The sequence below is a fragment of the Lagopus muta genome, chromosome 4 (genome assembly GCF_023343835.1).
Source record: "Lagopus muta isolate bLagMut1 chromosome 4, bLagMut1 primary, whole genome shotgun sequence".
Lineage (NCBI taxonomy): Eukaryota > Metazoa > Chordata > Aves > Galliformes > Phasianidae > Lagopus > Lagopus muta.
The window spans coordinates 68,988,280-69,011,190 of NC_064436.1; the positions used below are offsets into that span (position 1 = coordinate 68,988,280).

At 47.4% G+C, this 22,911-nt stretch overlaps 2 protein-coding genes across 2 annotated transcripts in view; both read left to right on the forward strand.

The window, feature by feature from the left end:
- PTPRA (protein tyrosine phosphatase receptor type A) overlaps nt 1-22,911 on the forward strand; it is a 553,533-nt gene that overhangs the window by 499,953 nt on the left and 30,669 nt on the right. The gene's annotated exons all lie outside the window — the stretch shown is intronic.
- On the forward strand, nt 1,633-21,334 carry LOC125692720 (kyphoscoliosis peptidase-like). The gene is made up of 7 exons (XM_048943625.1): nt 1,633-1,741; nt 4,098-4,769; nt 7,144-7,261; nt 7,960-8,077; nt 8,610-8,801; nt 9,923-10,113; nt 16,094-21,334. Exons 2-7 carry the CDS (start codon nt 4,134-4,136, stop codon nt 17,410-17,412), a joined length of 2,574 nt encoding a protein of 857 aa, XP_048799582.1. The 5' UTR covers nt 1,633-1,741; nt 4,098-4,133; the 3' UTR covers nt 17,413-21,334.

A 22,911-nucleotide genomic window follows, 5' to 3' on the forward strand; every position in this document is an offset into this window, starting at 1 on the left:
GATGCCATTTTCCAGGGATGCATGTGGCCAAGGGCTACACCCAACCCAACAGGACTATTTGTCAGCCCTCTAACCATGCAGCACAGCCACGGTGAGGACAGCATAGATAAATTTGCCTTGGCCCAGCCCATGAAGACACATCTATAGCTACACCTCCACATAGATATCTGTTCTTCTGCTCTTCGTGAAGATCTAATCAGAAACAGCCCTACTTGGAATGGACATTTCTTCTTGAACATCTGGTGCCTGCACTCCTTCCACATGGTGTTTATAATCCATGCTCCTGTCCACCCACACAGCCCCTGTACCCACACAGGGTTATAGCCATTGCCTCTCATCTGGGCTTGGCTGATGCAAATTTGCCTTTATTTCACATGCAAAACAATTCTGCAAGAGTATTTTTAGGTCCTTGCCTTGATTAGGTCAACTCTTTCTAAATCTCAATTCTCTTTCCATTCACTTCTGGAAATAGGCAATAAATGACTGGCCATTGTTATCTAAGGTAACACTAAGTGCCCACTCCTGTCTCATCTAGCAAGAGTCCCACAGCCACATTTATTATCATCCTTTGCCTTCTGGATACTTCTGCAGCACCATCAGTAACCTCTGGATTGGATAGAGATGGGTGGAGAGTCACGTTGCAAAGCAGACCCAATTAATGGCCATAAGCAACTGGAAACATCTTTATGCTATGGCATTGCAGACTCTTACCCCAAAGATCCACCACTGTCTCCTGCAGCTTCCTGGGCCAAGTTCTGCTCCCTGTGAAAATCCCTGTGAAAATTTGAAAATTTTCTACAAATTAGGATGGTCTCAATGCTGGCATACAAATGAAATGTTGTGTGCTCTCCAGCTGCTGGGTGTGGGGTTGGCCACCTCCTAAATGACACCAACCCCACACCAAGTAGGGGAGCAGGGGGAGACAGATGCATGAGGAGGCTGTGGGTTCTGCACCCCAGGCAAAGGGGATGAGCTTGGGAACTGAGATCTCAGCACAGTTTACACAAAATCTCCCCTCTTTTCCAGAAGAAATCTTTTTCTCTCTCTTTTTTTTTTTCCTCCCCTCTTTCAGCCAAATACTGGGAATTTTTGTTCCAAGAATAGGCACCCATTCAGCTGGCAATTCTATTTCCCCCCTTATTGTTTCCTGCTTGATCAAGAAAAGTTTCAATATCAGGAGACGGAGCTGAAATGAGAGAGACAGAAACAAGGGATACGATGCCACTTAGTGGAACATAGCTAGATAATAACCAAGAACAATATTCCAACATCCACGCTGCAAATTATTGCTCATCTCCATGAGATGCTGTTCCTGTTCCCGATGTGCACTGAAGATTTCCCAAGGTACCAAAAGTTATGGAAAAAAACCTACAGAGAAGCAAAAGGTGCCCAGATTAGGAGCAAGGCTGCAGCAACACCCAAACCTACGGGCAGCTGCAAGAGCTGGCAGGCAGTCAGTCCCCGCTGCCCTGCCAAAGGTTGGATGTTGATAAGAGAAAGTCTATTCCCTCTCTATCTCCCTGTAAATACACTCCAGGCCATACATTGCAGAAGTGCCAGGCTTTGGTTGGAGGCAGCAACCTTAGCTTGCTTGCAGGCTCTTTATAGTATTTTTAGCCTTCCTGACATGAGCAAAAAACAGAGCCATCCCTGTGCTGGCACATGTATATAAGGGATGGGGCTGCTGGGAGCTGCCTGCCTTCTGCAAGAAGTGGGGAGCTGCGGCCAGTTCGTGAACAGGGTGAGTAGAATCAGCTCCATTTGGGGTTATTTCCCATCTTTTTTTGTCACTCTTCTGCAGAAGTTCTCTTTCCTCCATCCATTTCCTCATATGCCATGTCCTCACCTGATGGGAATGGAGTCTGGCATTGCTTTTCTCTTCTGGTCCTTCTGATTCTTCCCGTCCCCTGACCACCATCACCTCCCCCCAACCCATGGCATTCTCCATCCCCTCTGCATGCCCTGCCAGTCCAGTTCCTATAGGAGAATGCTGCAGAGATGTTGGGCAGCCTCACTTTGCTCCTATTGTGGAGATTTTCTATTTGACCCTTGATATCTTTAAGCTGCCACGGTTGCAAATTTCCATCCTCCTGACATCGAAACTGCACAGAGCAGCCGGTGATAACATGATGCTTTAGAGTCACACTCATGGTCAGGGCAGTCCAGGAACAAAGCTGAGAGCCTGCTGATAGCACAACCGTCCCCAGAGTTCTTCTTCCATTCAAATCAGAGAAGATTGCTCTCGTTGCCCCCCGCAGCAGCAACTCGGGAATGAAACAGCACCTCTAAAGCTGGCTTTTCATGGATTAATGTGGTGGTATCACTGGGGTAATGCTGGATGGAATTTGGGGGGAAAAGTAAGAAAGCAGCACTCCTCTATTCTTCCCTTCTCCAGCTTCCAGTAAGCAATGATTTAGGGATTTCTGAGGTGGGCTGTGTCTGAAGGATCCAGTTTAAGGCAAGGGGAGAGAAAACTTCAGAGATGTCAACGTGATGCTTTCCCTTAAATTTCTTTTAAAGCCCTAAATGTATGAGTGGTATAGGATTGAAATAAAATGCTTGTTTTCATCCCCAGTGAAAGATCTCTGATATTTTAAAATAAGACTGAGCACGTGGGTAGGTCCATCTTCAGTCCTATGGGCTATTCCACTATTTCTAAGTGGTCGTGCACAGCAGCCCCTCTTGGTTCCCATCCCAAACATGAAGGCATCACAGGGAGGTGTGCTCAGAGTGAGAAAGAAGGGTTGGGGCAAAAAACTGGGCTTAGCAAACCAACCGGTCTCCAAGCCCTGCCAAAGCAAATTGAGAAAGGCTGTAGCTCCCAGGACCTGCTGGGATTTATCTTTTGAGTTGGTCAGTGCTGGTTCATGTCAGGTAATGGCCACGAAGGGCTCAGAAGTGGCCTCTTGTTGCTCACTTAAAAAGTGGCAGCTGAAATGCCTTTGTGCCTGTGACAGTGGGTGCCTGCGCATGCACAAGGACAACTCGAAAGTGTCAACAGCTGGGCACTAACAGTTTGTCTCTGTGGACTGGGAGTAAATAGGGAATGTACAACCTCAACGGGCAGTACAGAAACCCCACAGCAGCCCTGCAAAGGCAAATATCTCATGCACAGGGCATGGAGGACAGACTCATAGAATCATTAAGGTTGGAGAAGATTTCTGAGATCACCACGTCCAACCCCAACCCATCTCTCCATGCCCACTGATCCTCAATGCCACATCTCCACAGTTCTGGAGCATCTCCAGGGACGGTGACCCCACTCAGCAGCCTGTAATTGGTGAGCATGGAGTATTATCCCATCTGGATGAGGCTGTCCTACACTCACAAGCCTCATCCAAAGCAGAGAGAGGAAAATCAGGGATGACTGACATCTCGCTTTCCTGGAAGAGCGAGGCCAGCGCCTGGCACAGATGTTGAAAAGCCAGCGTGGGAGAGGCTGGATGTGAAGAGTGACAGTTCTGGACGACACTAAGTGGCTCACAGCAGGCTCTGCTATTTGCATGGCACAAATAGTCATTTCATGATTAAAAACAACAACAGCTAACGGGAGCTAAACCAAGATAAAACCAGAGAGCGCTGTGCAAACATTGAGGGCACGTGAGAGCTGGCTCAGCCCACAGCTTTAACCCAATAACCCCATCAGTCCTGGATTCCACCTCCCACTTTGTCACCTGTTTTCTCCTGCAGGCTTCTCACTCGTCTCAGCTGCATTTCAAGTGCAAAGCTATGAAGTAAAGGGTGACAGTATTTCTGCAAGCCCTGAATGGCAGAAGCAAATCCCAGCAAATAAAAAACACATTGGGTGGGAGGTTGGGGAAAAGGAAAGATTTGCTGAAAGATGAACTTATTTGGAGCACCGAAACACTAATTACATTAACTCCTTGCTCTCCTTGATTCCTGCCTCTGGGGGCAAGGAGAAATGCTCTGTGATTGGTCTGAGCTGGGCTTTAAATGTCCCTTCCAATTCCATCAATTTTATGATTCTACTTTTGGCTAACTCCCATTGACCAGATCCCCATTCACTATAAACAACCAACCATACTGACTGGTGGGCTTCTTTTGTAAAAAAAACTCATCTGCTTTTCCATCCACAGACTTTGTGATTTCTTCCTCCCTTGCCCACTGCACGAATGAAGACCAGCCATGATGGATCCAAGCCATCCAAAACCCACACCATCAAAGCCAGAGAGCTGATTCTCTCCCCACACTCCAGGAATGGGGACCACCATGAAAAACAGCCCACACAAATTACATCAGAATGGGCCCATCCTAAGAACCATGAAGAAAACACGATGCCATCCCAGGCAGATGACCTCTTGCCTGGTCAGAGGGGAGCTCAGATGTCGGATGTCTGTAATGGCAGCTTTAGCCCGGGACATGTTTCTGAAGAGATCAACCTCAATAGCTCAGAGAAAATCCCCCACCAGGACAGCAATGCAAACAGGAACAAGGATGGGGTATTAAAGAAAGCCTCAGCTGTGCAAAAAGTGAGAAATGAGCCCAAGGATTCCCCGTCCAAGGATATTTTCTTGTTTTGGGCCAATAAAGTTAGCAACAGCACCAAAGAGAGCAGCACCTTCCCAAAGCTACTGCAGAAATCATCTAGGACTGCAGGAAACTCCTCTCCAGCTCTCCTTCCCCAGGAAGGACTCAGCTTAAAAGAGAATCAGACTGAAAAACCCCAAAGAAAGACCAGAAAAGATCTCTTCACTGACACAAATGTTTTCAGCCATATAGACACTCACGTCCTCCATGTGAGCCAGCAGGTAGGTCCTGCAGTCTCTCAGCAGATCCATGTCCTAATATTCAACTTTCAGCCTATGTTCTGATGACAAGATGGTGCCCAGTGACCTCAAGAACCTGGGGGGTGAAGTTACTATGGCCAAAGGTCTCTGTGCCAGGACACCAAGCAGGACTGTATTAGGGTTCTACCTGGAGACCCTTCTGAAGGGCTCAATGGGGAGAGAAAGGGGCCACGGGATACCCCAAGGCAGGACAGGCTGTGTTTAGCTAGATAGGAGCCAGTGACCAGAATGCACAGAAAAACACACACAGCCAACAACAGCCACAGTCGAGCTGTATCCAGCAATCTCTTCATATATGTGGCAGCCTGAGTCTTATTTTTCTTAAGCAGAAGGCTTCAGTTGTGTCCTCATCTCAGTCTGTGCCCTGCTATATGATATTCCCCCTTTCTGGGTGCTTGGGAGCCCAGAAGGAAGGCATCAAACTCTTAATTCCTGTTACCTGAACCACACACTGCTGCTTCAATTTCTCCCCCAGGGGCAGCACAATTTGTCTGGGCAGTGAACTCACAGCTTACATGTCAACTCATTAGTGAGAGTGAAGAGGTACAAGGAATAATTGTGCTCTTCGTTAGAGTTGAAACCTGCAATTTCTACCTAGCCCGAGGCTAAAATCCCTTGGGAAGAAGAATGCTGTTGTGTTTCAGAGTCTACCAAGTCTATTAAGAGGAAAAGAGAGGGGGAGGAAGCTGGAAGAGTGGAGAGAGAGGATAATAAACAACTGAAAATACCTGTAAGGCAATGGGAACAGTTTGTTTCCCTGTTTATCCAAGGTTCTTGCTGAATTAAAATCTGATGCACCTGGCCTTTTTTCCCTAGATGGGATTTACAAGTGCCAAGACCAGCAACAGAGCAGCTCACTGAGTATTGCATCTCTGGTGGCGGATGCTGCTTTGCTGTTGGTGCCCTGGGAATGTAGGATTTTCCCCTCTCCCCATGCCTCTCTATTCATGGGGGATTTGATGGAAGACCCCGGGCAGTATAGGTGCAGAGCTGGACCCCTTTTCTGGACACCTAGGAATAGCCTGGAGACTGTTTCCATGAACCCACATCAGGGCCTGCTCCAAATATCTGCAGAGCCAGCAGTTCTCATGAACTGAGACGCTCTGACCCATTCTTCAGGAGTCTTAGGAGTATTCAGGACCAGGATCACCTGGGGATGTTGTAACTCTCAATCTAGGACCTAAGTTTGCCATTTCTGATTGAAACAGAATTTCACAGACTGAATTTTGCACCAAGATGTGCCAACGGGGAAGCAGGTAGCTAGGTATCTATTGGATGAGTACATTTTTTTTCTTCCTTGGGAGTAATTATCATTACTTATTTGCCCAGCAGCTGCACAATCATGACAACATGATAATGGAAATGCAAGCAAACAGCAAGAGCACCATCATTTTAAAATAACTGCTCTCTAGTCGCATCTTCATTTTTAAACACAGCATCACAAGGAAAATATTCAGCTGTTACAAATGCAACATTTCCCATACGCAAAAAGAAAGAGATTTCCAGCTTTGGTTAGGGCAGGAAAGTCATTGAGGAACGAAACAGCAGGGGCAGGAGGTTGTAGAATTGAGCTGGACTAAATATAGCCCAGTGGAAGAAAAATCTACTGCTAAAAATATTTGTGCTAGCACAAAAGAGGGAAGAGCCCAGGAATGTGGATGAGTGAATGGGAGGAAAGGGGCAGAAAATCTTTCTTTGGATTAAGAAATAGGTGAAATTGTAGTGGTAGAAGCAATTCCTTCCACCCATTTTGGGGCATGAGTTTGACTGCTTTCAGAGTGTCAAGAAGAGGATCTGATACACATAGATGCTTCTCTTCTGCACAAATAGACTCATAGAATCATACAGGTTGGAAAAGACCTCTAAGATCCCCAAGCCCAACCCCAACCCACCCCTACCATGACCACTGACCATGTCCCTCAGTGCCACATCTCCATGGTTCTTAAATACCTCCAGGGACAACACACTGAGATGTTATTTGGTGTGGGGTTGGAAACCCACTTCCACCAGAAGATGCAGATTCCCCTAGAATGTTGCAGATTTACACCACTAGAGAAATAGCTACCACAAGACCTTCTGGGCAAAGAAATGGGAAATGCCACCTTCATTTCCACCAAACAGCAACTCCAGTCCTTAAGGCCAAGCATAGGAAAATGGAGAAATGTTCTACCGTAATCCAAATTTTTGGATTTCCAGTTCTAGAGGGAGAGAAGTGGAGCTTTGTGGTCTTTGTGATGTACTTTTCCTTCCAGCAAGGCCATCATCTCAGCAGCCACTGACCCATGCAGTTATGACACCAAGAGTGCCTTTATCTCACCTGTCTTCTCCATTGCAGCTGAAATCGGGGCACGCCACGATGTCGGTCCAGGCCATCGTTCCCCTGATCACTGCCAAATCCCAGAGCAAACTGGAGATGGTGCGGGCCATATGGTTCTGGCTTTGCCATAACATTGGTAAGTCTGGTCCCAGTGTTTCGCAGTCACGTGGTGGAGCTCAGAGCCCTTTCCTTGAATGCAACCTCTTGGATTTTGGCTCTTCGTGTCCTGCAGAATAGATTCTACAATGTTTTTCTTGCAACCACAAATTCCAATATTCCCCTCTCAACTTTGGGAAGGTGCCTGGGATGGGGACTGGTTGCAAACTGAGAGCCTCCATACTGAAAGTGACACCTGCTTTAAGGCACAAGCCACCACGTGAGCACCAAATCCAAAGAGACACCAGTAAAGTTCTCAGCTTCAATGCATTGGAGGGCATTTTCCCAATGCGTGCATGGTGCAAACTCAAGGCAACTGAGCTATGCCTCTAGCAGTCATCTGGGGACAGCGGGGTCTCTGCACAATGCAGTCACTTCGTGCTACTTTACCCTACTACATCCATGTGTGCAAGACAATATGACTGTCACTGTACCTCACTTGAATGGCGCAACCACTGTTTACATGCACTGAGAACCCAATTCCCCCAAGGCTTTAGCAATTCTTTGCTCATATGGGGAATTGTCAAACTCTTGAATAATGATTGGGAGAAGAGCTGTCATGGCTTCCAGGGAGGGTAGACAGAGAAACAGGGTTGGGCAGGAGAAGGAATGGGTTCATTTTGGAACTAATAAATCCTTACATTAGCCTGAGATTGGGTGGTATTCTCCCTTTCCTAGAATATGATGTGGATGGCTTCCTGGGGCTCTCTCAGAAGATCCACATGCCAGAGCAGGTCCTGCAGACGGGGAGAGCTGTGTGTTCTGGATATGCTCATTTATGCTGGGAAATGTGCAGGTAAAACTCGCCTTGGGCTTTCTCCTCCTGCTGCCTTGAAGATATGAGGGGGGAACATTAAGATAGGATGGGCACTACCCCACAAATGGCACAGAATTATAGAGCATCCCAAGTTGGAAGGAACCAGTAAGGATCGCTGTGTCTAGCCCCTGGCTCCACACAGGACCACCCAAAAATCAGACCATGTATCTGAGACCACTGTTCAGATACTTTTGAACTCCAGCAGATGCTTAAACCATTTCCCCACCGTGTCTGTGGGCACTGCAGTTGCCTCCCTTCTTTTCTGCTTGAATGGAGGAGCAGAGATATGAGTTTGGCAAATCAACTACAATCAGAGATGCAAGGAATGAGGGTTTGGAGTGAGCAGGGAGGGTTGTTGAAGAGTGAATTTGGCCAACATCTGGCACAAGCGGAGCAGGGCCTTGGCTTTAGGGAGGTTGTACTTACCTCGGAAGTTGGGCTGGTTTCCAAAAAGCAGGTACCAAGCAGTGTTTGGTGTGCTGTTACCTCCCCTATTTTCTCTCCGTGGCAGGGAGGCAGGTCTGAGCAGTGTGGAGATCCCGGGGTTCAGCCGAGGCCCGTGTGCCCGTGGAGGTCGGCAGTGCCAGCAACAGAAGAGCAGCCACATGTGGAACGCAGTGCAGCTGGAAGGACAGTGGTGGCTCCTGGATGCCTGTTGGGGCGCAGGCACTGTGGACACAGAGAACAGGCTGTTTGTGCCCAGGTGAGACAACCTCATCCCACCACCTCTGGAGACATGTTTCTTAATGCAAGTGAGCAAGGCTCAACCTGACCTCAGAAATGGCCATCCCATACCTTCTAGTAGACCCTTACTTACCAGATTTGCCAGGCCTTGAGCTCTCGTTTCAAGTGCATCCCCAGATACTGCTTGAAGATGGTCCACTTTTTACCATAGTGGTTGCTCAGGAACCCCGTGCAAAAATAGACAGTCTACACATAAACACCTACTACATCCAATGCCTTACTTCCTGAGCTGTAGTGGCAACTTCTCAGGTGATAACCACCTCCACTCCCCACCAACTTATTTTATTTGTGGCCAGTGTCACTTTTGACGTAACAAATCCTTGTTTTTACAGAAACTTTGCTCTGATGTGGCTCCAGACATGAGATTTCTTAGCCCATGCTAAGCAAATAATGACTCTCACAGAGGTTATTTATACAATTTAATAATTTCCATTAACTACATTATGGGCTTGACATTTTTAATTCTTTTTTTCTCCCTAATAATGCATAATGAAATAATTGTGGAATTTCTAGTGGGTAATTATCTTGCTGAGAACAGTTTATAATGCCAGGGAGTATGGGCTGCTTTTAACTGAGCAGAAGCAGACTAAAACATCACCTATGGCAACAGGCAGAGATAACGGCTTCTTGTGGGTCCATCCCTTAGAGGATCTGGTGCTGGCTGGGCAGGCTGAATGTCAGTGTTCTCAGAACCATCAGATCAACAGATGCAACAAGGCTTCCCACCATGAGCCCAACACAGGGGAGAAGGTTGACTCAATAAATGCCTAAGCAGAGGTGGTACCTAGGTCAGGTTGAGCACATTCAACTTGTGATGCATTTTTTCTTCAAAACAAAACAAAATATGGGTGAACTCTTGGAAGAGGTCACAGGACTGGGTATGTGGAAAGCAAGACTACTAAGTACTATAACGTAGTTGATCTGGAAAGTCTAAACGAAAGCTTGGCCCTTCCTTACTGATGTCGGTTCCACTCTGATGGTGTGGGGGAACTTCTCATACAGAGGTACATCATTATCACTGCCCTGGATGCAAAGTGTTTTCTTGCTCCCTCCATAACATCCCCTTCGCTCCCCTTGCAGGCATGATGATTTCTTCTTCCTCACCGACCCTGAGCACTTCATTGAGACCCACTGGCCGGAGGACCCTGCGTGGCAGCTCCTGCAGCCCCCCATCTCATGGGAGGACTTTGAGCAGAGAGTGTTTAAAACTTCAGAATTTTTCAGACTTCAGCTCTGCCTCCTTTCTCCGAACACTTCCCTCCTCAGAACAGGTAAATACAGAGCAAGGGGTAAATCTGAGTAATATAAATCCTAGCTTGCTTTTAAGAAGCCCAAATTGAGGATGTTTCTCATTCAAAAATGGACCACCTGTTGATATTTGGGGTCTCTTCCAATCCAAGCCGTTCTATGGTCTATTTTTAAGCACAGGTTTAACATCCAGTAGAGCGGAGGAACATATTTAAGCAATTTCTGGAGTCATGGCCATTGTGTGATACTGCGATTAGTAAACTGGGAATTAGGATTCATAAATCATAGCTAATGGAGCCAAATCACTTAGACCCTTTTGTGCATGGCTTTTCCCCTCTAAATTGGCCAACAGTAGCAAAATAGTTTCAAGATACCTGAGACACAATCCTCATTGTGTTCACCAGATGGGGAGGGACGCTCCCAGACAAAACATGGCCTGAAACAGTCACGTCCCACATTCTGAAAGGGAGGTGGAGTTGTTTTTCCTTGATTGTAGTTTTCTGACAGTTTTTCAGGTCAGATGCATCGTGACATGACAGATACATGTATTTTTTGGACACATTTTGTACGTCTGTTGCCCTAGATGGTTTCATGTGCATATAGATTTTTCCTGCAGTTTAGTTTATCAGCAGAGCCAGACAGGAGGTAAAGCTATCTCAGATTGTAGTCAGGCTTACAGAAAATGAATGTACAGCAAGGCCCACCAGGAGGATTTTGACTAGGAGGATTTATTACTTACCTAGGAGAGAAAATCCTCCAATATTTCCAGGACACTGGACATTGCTGAAATGGGCTGTTGCTACCTTTGGAGCAGCAAGAAGCTGCACAAATCCAATGAAATTGGGAATAGTTGAGAGGCTGGTGATACCTTTACAAAGAGATCTTATGGTGCCTCTCCACTGCAGAAGCTCAGAGCATGCCAGGGAAGGGACTTCGTCTTCTACCAAGGGCCATAAAGCCCCAGTGTGGAAAGCCGCTTTCCATCATCTATCAGAGTTCCTGGTCAAGTGGCGAGGACTCAGAGGATTGGAACAGGTTGCCCAAGGAGGCTGTGGATGCCCCATCCCTGCAGGCATTCAAGGGCAGGCTGGATGTGGCTCTGGGCAGCCTGGTCTGCTGGTTGGTGACCCTGCACATAGCAGGGGGGTTGAAACTGGATGATCATTGTGTTCCTTTTCAACCCAGGCTATTCTATGATTCTATGATTGTAGGCTTGCCAGTGTGATTCTGATCTGTGAGAAACGTGGTAAGGAGGATGGCTAGGCCCAGAAAGTAGTGGTGAATGGAGTCAAATCCAGCTGGCAATCAGTCACGAGTGGTGTTCCCAAGGGGTTGGTACTGGGGCCTGTCCTCTTCAGTATTTTTATTGATGACTTGGATGAGGGCATTGAGTGCACCCTCAGTAACTCCTCAGATGACACCAAGTTGGGAGGTAGTGCCAATCTGCCTGGGAGCCCTTCAGAAGGATCTGGACAGGCTGGATCACTGGGCTGAGGCCAGTGGGATGAAATTCAACAAGACCAAGTGCCAGGTCTTGCACTTCGCCTACAACAACCACAGACAACACTGTGGGGTTGGGGCAGGGTGGTTGGAAAGCTGCATGGAGGAAAATGATTCAGGGGTGTTAGCCAATGCTTGGCTGAACGTGAGCCAGGAGAGTGCTCAAGTGGCCAAGAAGGCCAATGGCATCCTGGATTGTATCAGAAATAGCGTTGCTAGCAAGAGCAGGGAAGTAATCATCCCTTTGTACTCAGCACTGGTGAGGCTACACCTTGAGTACTGTGTTCAGTGTTGGGCCCCTCACTACAGGAAAGACATTGAGGCCCTGGAGCATGTTCAGAGAGAGGCAACAAAGCTGTGAGGGGTCTGCAGAACAAGTCTTATGGGGAATGGCTGAAGGAACTGGGATTATTTAGTCTGGAGCAGAGGAGGTCAGGGGAGACCTCACGGCTGCCTACAGCTACCTGAAGGGAGGTTTTGGCAAGAAGGGGGTCAACCTCCGCTCTCATGTAGCTAGCAATAGGACTAGAGGAAACGGCCTCAAGTTGCACCAGGGGAGGTTCAGGTTGGTTGTTAGGGAAAACTTCTCTGAAGAAGTGATCAGATGCTGGAATGGGCTGCTCAGGGAGGTGGTGGAGTCACCAACCCTGGAGGTGTTCAAGAAAGATTTAGTTGTTGTACTGAGGGACGTGCTTACGTGCTTTAGTGGAAAATGCTGGGTAGGTGGATGATTAGACTGGATGATCTGGAAGTCTTTTCCAGCGTTGGTGACCCTATGAATCTAAATGGAAGGATGGGGAGGCTGAAGAACCCCTTTCAGGTCCCAGCCACGAGGGAGCTCAAAGGCACACAACCAAGTAACACAAAGGTTGTAGCCTCAGAGGAAAAACAGGAGATCGAGATCAACAGCCCAACCAGCCCCTTGATCTGCATGCCAAAGTGATAAATTGCAGAACATGGACTCTCACAAAATATCATTAACTGTGGTAGAAAAGCCCAAGGGGAAGAATGAGGAAAAATAAGTGTTTTGTTATTCTCTCTCGTCCCTTTCTTCAGTTCTTCATAGCCAAAAGACATAGGAATGGAGTCTAGCAGCAGCTGAGGGCTTTGGCCCTTGATAGCCCACTAGATGCCATGAACTAAAATTTCCTGGGAAGAATATTTAAGGGTACAAAGTAAAGCACATTCCAGTGCACCACTGCTCTACACCCCTTGGAAATCCTGTCCCACAACCATAGAACTCACTGGCCGACCTGGGCTATGGGCAGTTTTCCTTTTTTCCTCTAAAACTGAGATGAAATGAGATTTTCCCATTAGAACGTTAAAAATTGCCAGCCCTTTTTTTCCCCCGTTATTTTTTCATCTTGTGGAGAGAAGAGCTTTCCTGGGCCTAAAGCCTAACTTGAACAATTTAACCACTGCCATTAGCCTCAACATCCAGAGCCATATCAGAAGTGTGCTTAAAACACCAAATTACAAATCCAGATTGCAAATCAAGGCAGAGGTCTGCTTTTGTTGATGCAAAATTATGATTACATTGATCTAGGTCAATGGCAGGAAACTAGCATCTTAAACATTCAAGACAATCTGAGTACAAGAATGCTCAAGATCTTTGGTGTAAAACCTATTTTCCCTTTTCAGCTACTGTGGATCAATTCCTGCTTTATTACGTTTGAACAGCTCCCATCTCTGTAAAATGCTGAAAAGCTTTCAGCCAGGGTTCCTCCCACAAACCACTATCTGATGGGATCTGGAATGGGAACACCTTGCAACAGGACCTGATTTTCAGGAAATATCAGACTCTGTAAACTCAGCCCCTTTAATTGGTAACGTGATTTGAACCTTTAGAGTTGGTAAAACCGTAGAACCATTAAGGTCAGAAAAGACAACCAAGATCCCCAAGTACAACCCCAACCCATCCCACCATGCCCACTGATCTCAGTACCACATCTCCACAGTGCTGGAACACCTCCAGGGACAGTGACTCCGCCACTCCCTGGGCAGCTCTGCCAATCCACTCCTTTGGAGAAGAGATTTTTTCCTAGTACCCAACCCTGGCACAACTTAAGGCCATCACACCTCTCATCCTAAGCTGCAGACCTGGATGGCATTTGGTCCTACGCAATTAGAGCTTTGTAAAACTTTTGCATACAGAAAGGCAGTTGTCAGTGGCAAGCTGTAGATACAAATATCTAGAGTGGGAGGGGGCAGGGAAGACTTTTAGAGAGGACTTGGAGAAATTAGAAACACGCCTGTACTTCTTTTTTCCCCCCAAACAATTAATGCAACATACATTGGCCTCCTGCAATGCTGCTGGTGCTGACATGGGAACCCACCTCCAGCTTCACCTGGCCTCCCTGAAAACCAGGAATCTTTAGCTGATGGCTTGAATTAACCCAATAAAACAAACTAATGTTTGTTTTAAACATAGCCATTAATTATCTCCTCGGGTCCCCTTCCCAAAGCAAAGCACATTGCTGGCTTCCCTATCTCATCATCGCTGGCTCCGCTGCATACAATGTTCTGTTCTTTTCTTTCTTCCTAAAGATCCTAATATGATGCAGCCGGCCAGGCCAGCAGCTTCGGAAACTAGCATAGAGGGAATTTAATAACAAGAAAACCTGCAGTTAATAAAGTCTGTCATCAGTAATGTCTCCACTGAACACTTGCCAGGAGAGAATTGTTTGCACTTACTGTGTGAGCCAAGTCACAGCTTCAACAGGCAAGGCACAAATAAAACCCAGCCTTCCCATTCTTTTCACGTCTCTGTTTCAACCTACCAAGAAAGATCTGTGGGGCAAACAATGAAAAAATCCAGATACAAACAGGGGGGGGGGAAAGAAAAAAACAACAACAACAACAACAAAAAACAGTCGCCCCATTATTCATTAGATTATGAAACATGTTTCGCAATCCAGTAATTAGCAAGGGACGATTTTTTCAGCATGAAAAAGGAGGCTTTTGTCATGTTGTGTTAGCACCCCAAACAAATGAACATCGCGCACAGCGCGGGTGCCGATTCCACCCCCGGGCTCCCGCAGTGCCATCGCTCCGTACCGCTCGCCTCTCTCCAGCAAAAATGTTGTGGTGAGGACGGGACGACGCGGAGCAGCCACACTCGGGACATGAGATGAGCCCCCCCTGGGCGCTCAGGGGCATGGGGTAATGAGGAGCAGGCTTGATTTCTACAGACCTTGAGGATGGTGGGTTGGAGAACGCATCGCGGTATGCCAGTGTCTGGGAAGCACTCTGAGATGCTCCAGGGGCAGAAGAACTCAATGTCTTGTCCTCTATGGTGGTTTTTCCTCATCCTCTACCCTATACCTAGAGCAACAGAGTACAAAATACCATGAAAGTAGGGTTTTATGGCCATGCAGCCCCTGGTACATCCCAGTACATGGGATGATGCAGCTCACCACGTGCTGAAAGCAGCCTGCTGGTTAGATGGCCCCATCTTCTTTGAGGCTTGTGAAACCTTGCCCTGTCCCTGCAAAACCAACCAACCAACCACCCCGTCTGCCCAGGAGCAGATGGGAGGCGCTGGGGAGGGTTTCCTATAGCAAGCAGCAGAGGGCAATTAGAATAGAACAGGCTCCCCAGGGCAGTGGTCGGCAAACCAAGCTGCTGGAGCTCAAGAAACATTTGAACAATGCTCTTAGACACAAGAGTTTGAATCTTGTGTGGTCTTCTGTGGTTGGATTCAGTGATCCTTGCTGGACTCTTCCAACTTGGGATAGTCTACGATTCGAAGATGTGGCACACATGGAGTGGTGACAGCAGTGATTCTGTTCCTCCATAGGGACTTCTCTTGGAGATGCTTCAGTTCTGGGTACGAGCACAGGCTCAGACCAGCTGAAAGCCTCCTCCTGGCACTAGAGGCACCAGATGGCGATACCTACACACCCCTCCTGGACTTTCTCTTCTCCTCTTCTACATGGTTAGAGTTCACTCCAAACCAGAAGCTTGTAGATATTTGTGATTTACAGTGATGCCAAATTTTAGAAAGATATTATAATCATTATGAGGGAAAAAAAAAAAGAAAAAAAAAAAAAATCAACCCCATGGCAGCATCATGGGATCTCCCACCAACCAAGCTGGGAAATTCTGATCCTCCCAGTTGCTTTGTTGGATTGATACCAGAGTAGAAGACCTGCAGCTTAGAGGAACAACACCAGGTCAAGAAGCCATGCAATGATAGCCTCCGTATGGGACACTGGCTTTGTTCTGAGTGTCTCAGGACCCAAAGTGTAACTCTTTGTTATTCTCTCCAGGCCTAATATTATCAACATTTCTCTTGCAACAACGATAGAAAAATGGTAGGAGGCAAGGAAGGATCTCACTGGTGTCCTTTAGCAGTTAGGGTTAAAATGAGAGGGAGAAACAGGTCTCAGCCTCCTGCACAGATAGTTTTGGTCCATACCCCCAAAGACCTGGGTCTGAGATAAGAATGTACTACACTGCTGATGAAGGATTGTTAAAGGTGTTTTCTTTATCCTCCTACAGCCCATGGAGAGGCATCAGTGATGTTGGGGAGCACTCATCCAACAGAGTTCACCTACCAGCTCTCCAAACTCCAGGGCACTATGACCACAGAGGATGTAGGCACTGCTCATGGGATGATGACAGTGTCTGAGAACAGTGTGACTATCAAGGTGATTCCCCCAACCAAGGGTCTGTATGACCTCATGATCTTTGCACGTCACGCTGACTCTCTGGACCCTTACAACTGGGTGTGCTCCTATCAGATCCTGTGCCTGGAGCCACGCACTGCGGAGGCACTGCCTGAAAACCCTTTTCATTTCTGGGGCCTTCACCAAAAGGTGAGAGATTTTGGCATTGAGGAAAGCAGCTACAAAGGGGAGCTGCTTGTTGCTCCACAGGGGACTTTGCTCTTGACTCTCCGGACGTCCCGACCCTTGCTTGCCAGCTATGAGCTGGTGAATAAAGATTTAGATTCCACTCTGAGTAAGAAATGTCTGGCCGCTCGAACTGAGGACAAGAAACTGAGTTGCCACGTCCTCTGTCCATTCCAGGGTTACTACCGTCTCTCCGTGTTTGTGAAAGATTTAGGAGGCACCTCCTTCAGGAACACAGCCAATTTCCTTATTCGTTGCTTAGGACCCATCAACCAGAACGAGCTCTTCCCCTTGGGGTTGAGCATGCACTGTGGGAGCGGGATCAGCTCCAGTGGCTGCGGCCTCTCCAACCCCAGCCACTCCGACCCCATCATCACCACCAAGCTGGGCAAGTGCAACATCACCTTCCACGCACGGGCTGACGTCGAGGTGACCGCCAGCTTGAGCAAAGACAAAGTCAGCAGCACTGAGTACCCCCTAGAGAGGTACGTGCTGGTCACCCACCTGAAGTCTAAAGTCAGCGTGTGCGTCGTGCTCCCTGAGCCGGGCATGTACAAAGTGGGGCTTTTTGGGAGAAACAAAGACCACAAGGAGTTTGTCCATATTTGTGACTACATCGTGCGCTGTTTCTCAGAGCTGTGCTGGCCTCCTTTCCCCAAGGTCTACAGCCTGTGGAGGAGAGGATGCGTGCTGCTAGAGCCACGCACGGGGCTCCTCCAGGAGCAGAGCTGGGTCCGCTTCAGGGTGAAAGTGCCAAAAGCCCACAGAGCTGTAGTCCTCGGGGGGGAGAAGACGGCACTACAGCTGAACCCCAGCTCTGTTTGGGAAGGGGAGGTGTTCAGCGGGGCGGCGGGGATGCGGGTCCGACTGGCAGCCAGCTTCAGCCCTTGCTGCTCCTCCATGGAGGTCCTGCTGGAATTTGAGGTGGGATGCAGCCCACCTGCCTCCACGGGGCGCTCGGGGTAAGCTGGGTGCTCTGCAAAGCATGCAGAAAGCCAAGGGAGGAAGCAGAAGTTCTTAAAACTGAAGGACGTGGAGACACGGACAGAACTCCCAGAACGTTATGGCATGCTGGGGGGAGTCTGGGTGTCACACGCAGAGCTCCTCTTCCCGCAGGATATCCAAATACTTGCTGGGGCCTCCTATCCCTCTTGGAGACCTTACTGCCGCATAAATCAGGATCAACATATGGAAGGCTCCTAATATTTTGCTTCTGTCAGAGGAAACCATTGTTCAGCTTCTCTACAGGAAGGATGTCTCGCTGCTTATTACCAGCTTGAATAATCGTTTGGAATGCTTCGTTTGACATTTATTCAAGAACTTGGAAACCACACAGTTTCTCTCTCTGGAGAGGATGACAACAACAACAATTAAAGAAAAAAAAAGAAAAAAGCCCACGCCGGAGCCAACAGCATCAAAAAAATGTAAATATATAGTAAAGAAAGGAGGACCTCCTTGCAGAGAAAATCTGTGCTTGGGCAGAGGAGGGGGGAAAGGAAGGAAGGACATACTGTATTTTATCAACCACGTCTTCAAAATATCTTCCAGGTCTTCATTATTAAGGCTGACATGTAGATATACACTTAAGAGCAGCAAGGACTCGAAATTAAGAGAGGGAAGAGGCAAGGAAGTGACTCTGCAGCCAAAGCTTCTAACTGCAGAGTGGAAAACACAGACAACTGCTCTTAGGTTCTGGCATGTGCTGCAAGGCACCATAAACAGGAGATGGGCAGGGCCCTCACAACATCCAGAGGAGCACATATTCGTCATCTGAAGAAAACATGCTAAAGTAAAAGGCAGGAAAAGCAATTACATCATCCAATGCTTAGAGATGGTGCTACTGTTTGGATAAATTTAGAGGCCATGGGCTGGAAAATACGCAGTAGAAATACTTCTTCATGCTTGCAATGGGGTTTCTGGCTGCAGTAAGGAAGAACTGCTGGTTAATTTTGGATGCACAATAGATGAGGAAGGGAGACTGCTTTCTTCAAGTCCAGCAATTTAAACTTGACCTGTAGCAAAAGCTGAAATAGATTTGAACCTTCTCTGTTTCCTGGAAGTCAGGCAGCACAACTGATGTGCCAGGATCTGCATTTCACAGCAAACTTGCTGGAACCACGCTGATGTGTTGGAAGATTTGTGGCAAAATCCAAGGACTGCTCTGAATGAAGCGAAGCACCTGCAGTGGCAAACAGGAGAAATGCCTGCCTGCAATGCTGAAGAGCAATGTAAGCAGCATGGACCCTCTCTCCTCACCTGTAGTGTTGCAGCTCCCTGCTGGGAGCTCCTCAGGGCTCCCCAACCTGCACACTGCCCACAGACAGCACTGCTCATGAAATTATATCTGCAGAACCAGCAAACTCTCTTAACTACTGCTTTTTCTTTTTTTCTTTATTCTGTGGAAGAATTCTGGCATGGCAAACCAAAATGGTCGACAAGAGAAATTACTCTCAGTCCTTACTGCCATCTTCCCCCCTCCAGGGAAAACTCAGCTTTAATTAATTCCTCTTTATCCATCATACCGAGGTCCAGGTTAGCGTTACTTTGATTTGGGGTCCAAACAATTCATGTCAACATATAATTACCAGAGGTGCTCAGAATTTTAACGATGTTTCCACAGGGGATTTTTTTTTTTTTTTTACTTCAAGGACCTGAAGTCACCCTCTCACATTTCCCTCTATGCACACTTGGGTACAGCATGCAACCCATCTTAAATGTCATTCTGATTTAGGCGTACGTACCTCAAAGCCCACACCCCCATCTCTGAGTGCCTTCGCAATAAGCACCAGCAGCACCTCTCCAACAATAACAGCCCTGGAGCAAGCATCACTCATGAAAAAACAATGGGAAGAGAAAGAACGCTCCTGTGTGTCTCTCCTCCTCTCACTCCCTCTGCCCATCAGGATTAAATGAGGTAAGGATGGATTACAGCACATACCTGCAGCTATAAAACATGCCTAGCTCTGAGCTAACTTGGTTCAGGAAGCCATTGGAAGGCCTCCAGGTGTACGTGGAGCTGTGGACAGCATGAAGAGAAACACAAGGGCTGTGCTCAGCTCTACCAGCAAGAGGCTCCTTCATAGGTAAAGTCAAAAGGAAGTAATACCAGGATGGGCTGAACCTGAAATCCCCATACTAAAAATGCTAACTTGTGTAGAGTCATGAGATGTCAACCAAGCATGGCGTCCAAACTCATTGCCTTTACACAATTCCTTGTGCTACATCTGTGTTAAACTGGTCATCAGGGAGAACCACGTTATGACTCGTTTAGTCATAACTAACATATGTCATAACATATCCCCATAGGATAACTATGGGGCTGTAACAGTTGAGGTGTCCATACATCCTGTGTATTCTTCAGCTTCTTGTGCTGCTCTTGCAGCTTCAGTAGCAAGAGTAGGACCAATCTGCAGTAGGATATCCACACTGGGGTAGGAATTGATGTCTTTAGAATCATACAATCATATGGGTTGGAAAGGACCTCTAAAAACCATCAAGCCCAACCCATCCCCATCATGCCCACTGACCATGTCCCTCAGTGCCACATCTCCATGGTTCTTGGACACCTCCAGGGACAGTGACCCCCCCATCTCATGGGCAGTCGTGTCAGTGCCTGACCACTCTTTCAGAGAAGAAATATTTCCTAATATCCAACCTGACTCTTCCCTGGCGCAACCAAGGCCATCACCTCTCATCCTATTGCTGTTACCTCAGAGAAGAGGCCGATTTTTAAAGGGCCAGACCTGCTGAAATGGCTGCATGTGATCAAAGGAATCCAACAAGTATGGTAATGGCACAAAAACTGCTGTATTTCATTCAATCAGGTCAAAGAATGTGGCTGTAAAAGCAGTCCTTGCAATGCCCAAGCTTCTTCAAAATACAGAAAGACGAAACATCACTGACTTTCAAGGGTAATTTCAAACATTTCCTCCTAGTCTGACAACTGGGATTTTGTGGCAAAGATGAAAGAAAAGAATGGGTATAGGCGAGAAGAATGTATGTAAGAAGGGCATTCCTCAAAGCTGAGCCAAACTCTTTAATGCAGTCACTTGAGACGCATAAGCCAGGGCAATTCTGTTCAGCAAGTCCCCAGGAATACAGCTGGGAGGCTGAGTGAGAGGGAGGAAGGGTTCAAAATGTGCTTGAGAGAAAGCTGGGCTGTGTCCTGCTCTCTGCAGGCTGGCAGGTGAGAGGGACTGGAGATAGACCTGGCTAGAGGTGCAGTCCCCTCCAGGTTGGCACCATTGATAACTGGAAAAGATTAATCTGGGAAATCTTTCAGGAAATGGCACGGGTGACTGTGAAGACCCCTTGCCCCAGGAAAAGGGAGGAGGAGGTGATGAGCAGAGCTTTTCACAGGTATCAGGAGAGAGGACTCGCAGAGATGGAGGCTGGTGGGAAAGCTGCAAAGGGCATTTCTGTAATGGCAGAGATTAGCTCCTGGGCAGGCTAAGCACCAGGCAAAACACATCTCCCAAATCCCACATTATTAAGGATTTAAGCTACTAACCCATTTTACAAAGCTATCCAACCATGGGCACCCTGTTAGCATTTTCATGACAGCAGCCAAAGATGTTCCACCTCCAGGGCTGTGAGAACAAACAGCCACGGGACATGAGCAGGACAAGAACAAAAGAGAGAAGGAACAGCTTCTCATTGTACCAAAGAGCTGAAACCCTCACCGAGAGCACCGAAGTGATGCTAAAACCATGACATCATACTTCCAACACTTTCACTTGCTGTACCAAAGTCTTCATTGTTGTGTCCGCTGCTTTACAGCCTTGGGTACAAAGCGTACTCAGTACATATATATATATATATATAAGAAAGAGACCTCGGCTATCAGCAATTCTGCTCACCGTAAATAAAAGCATGGTAACCAAGGTTACTCAGGTTTTGCTCTTATCATTTTTGTTCCCAGAGAAAGCAATGTTCTCCCTCCTGCATTTGGTGGTGCACTGACAGCAGCCTCCCCATGGAGGATGGGTTCAGGCTCCTTTTGGTGGTGCCCAGCTACAGGACAAGGAACAACGGGCACCAACTGGAACACAAGAAGTTCCATCTGAACTGCATCCCAGGCTGCAGTAAGAAACCTGGTCTAGAAAGAGGTGTCCCTGCCTATAGCAGAGTGGTTGGAACTAAATGATCTTAAATGTCCCTTCCAAACCAAACCATTCTATGACTCAGTGAGTGCACAAAGGAGACATATTGGTTTCTTGTTGTTTGGCACTCAGTAACAGCTCCTGGCTCTGCTGGCAGCTGGGCAGCCACGGATCTCATGGCAGACCTCAAGCAGCAACAAGGGAGCCACCAGGAGCAAACAACATCCATGAGGTTGTGTCACCCAAACAGATCCCCCATCCCAACCTTAAGTTCTCCCTTAGCAGGACACTAGGGAAACACAAGGGAGCATTCAGCCTCTGCACACAGACCCTTTGTTTACCTATGTCAGATAAACACAGCAGAAAGGATATTTTGCATTGCCCCTGTTCAGTTTCTCTTTCCTTGCTGAATTCAGTTTGCTGCAGTGCCAGAAGGTGGGACAGCCAGGCTTGGGTGTCCATTTTTGGTCACATTAGTGTCACAAACCCAGCTCTTGTACAATATATACATTCAGATTTAATTTGTCTCTTTATTTTAGAGACATGCTTAAGCAGTATTTTGCTTTCCCCTAAGCTTTCTCCAAGGAGAATCTGAATTGAACAATTCAGGTATCTTAGAATGGGAATAAAGCGCAGCTCAGATCCCCAAGGTAGCTGCCATCAAAGAAGCAAAACCAAAGCAAGTGAACAGCTGTGCTTTTGCACTTTGTTTTCTTTCTCCTACCTTCTTTTTACCTCCCCTTGGGAGGAAAACAGAGAGTAACCTCTGCTGATGGCCTGGCTATGCTCTGCTCAATTCAGGAAGGGCTTCATTTCAAGAACCTGCAGCTCCACATGGCTCCAGGCACACCTTGAGGTCTCGCAGGTGCTTCAGTGCACAGTGGCTTCCCCCTCCTTATATCCTCAGAGTCAGCTTGAGAGCGGGATCCAGCAGAACCATAGACTATCCCAAGTTAGAAAGGACCCAGATGGGTCATTCCTGGCAGTAGAAGGGTTTTTTTTTTTTTGCTTGGAAAACCTGATGCATCCTCAGGAGGTTCTGAAGGTTTGCTGGGTGGTGAAGGGCATCTCTGCTGATACAGCTGTCCATGAAAGGAGACACATCTTGGGGATGGATGATGGATTTGGCTTTCCCTGGAAGGACACACTAAGATGGCACCTTGTCCTGCTCTGTTGGGCTGCACTCTGTCACGTTCCTTCCTTGAGTTGGTGGAAATCAGCTGGAGAGGAGATCCAGGTCCTTCCATCCAACCAATATCATTTTTTGCTGTGACAGGCAGCAAACAGCTCAAGCACAGCCAGTAGCCTGAAATAAGAGACAGCAAAATGGGATTTCTCCACTCTGAACAGAGACCACACTCTG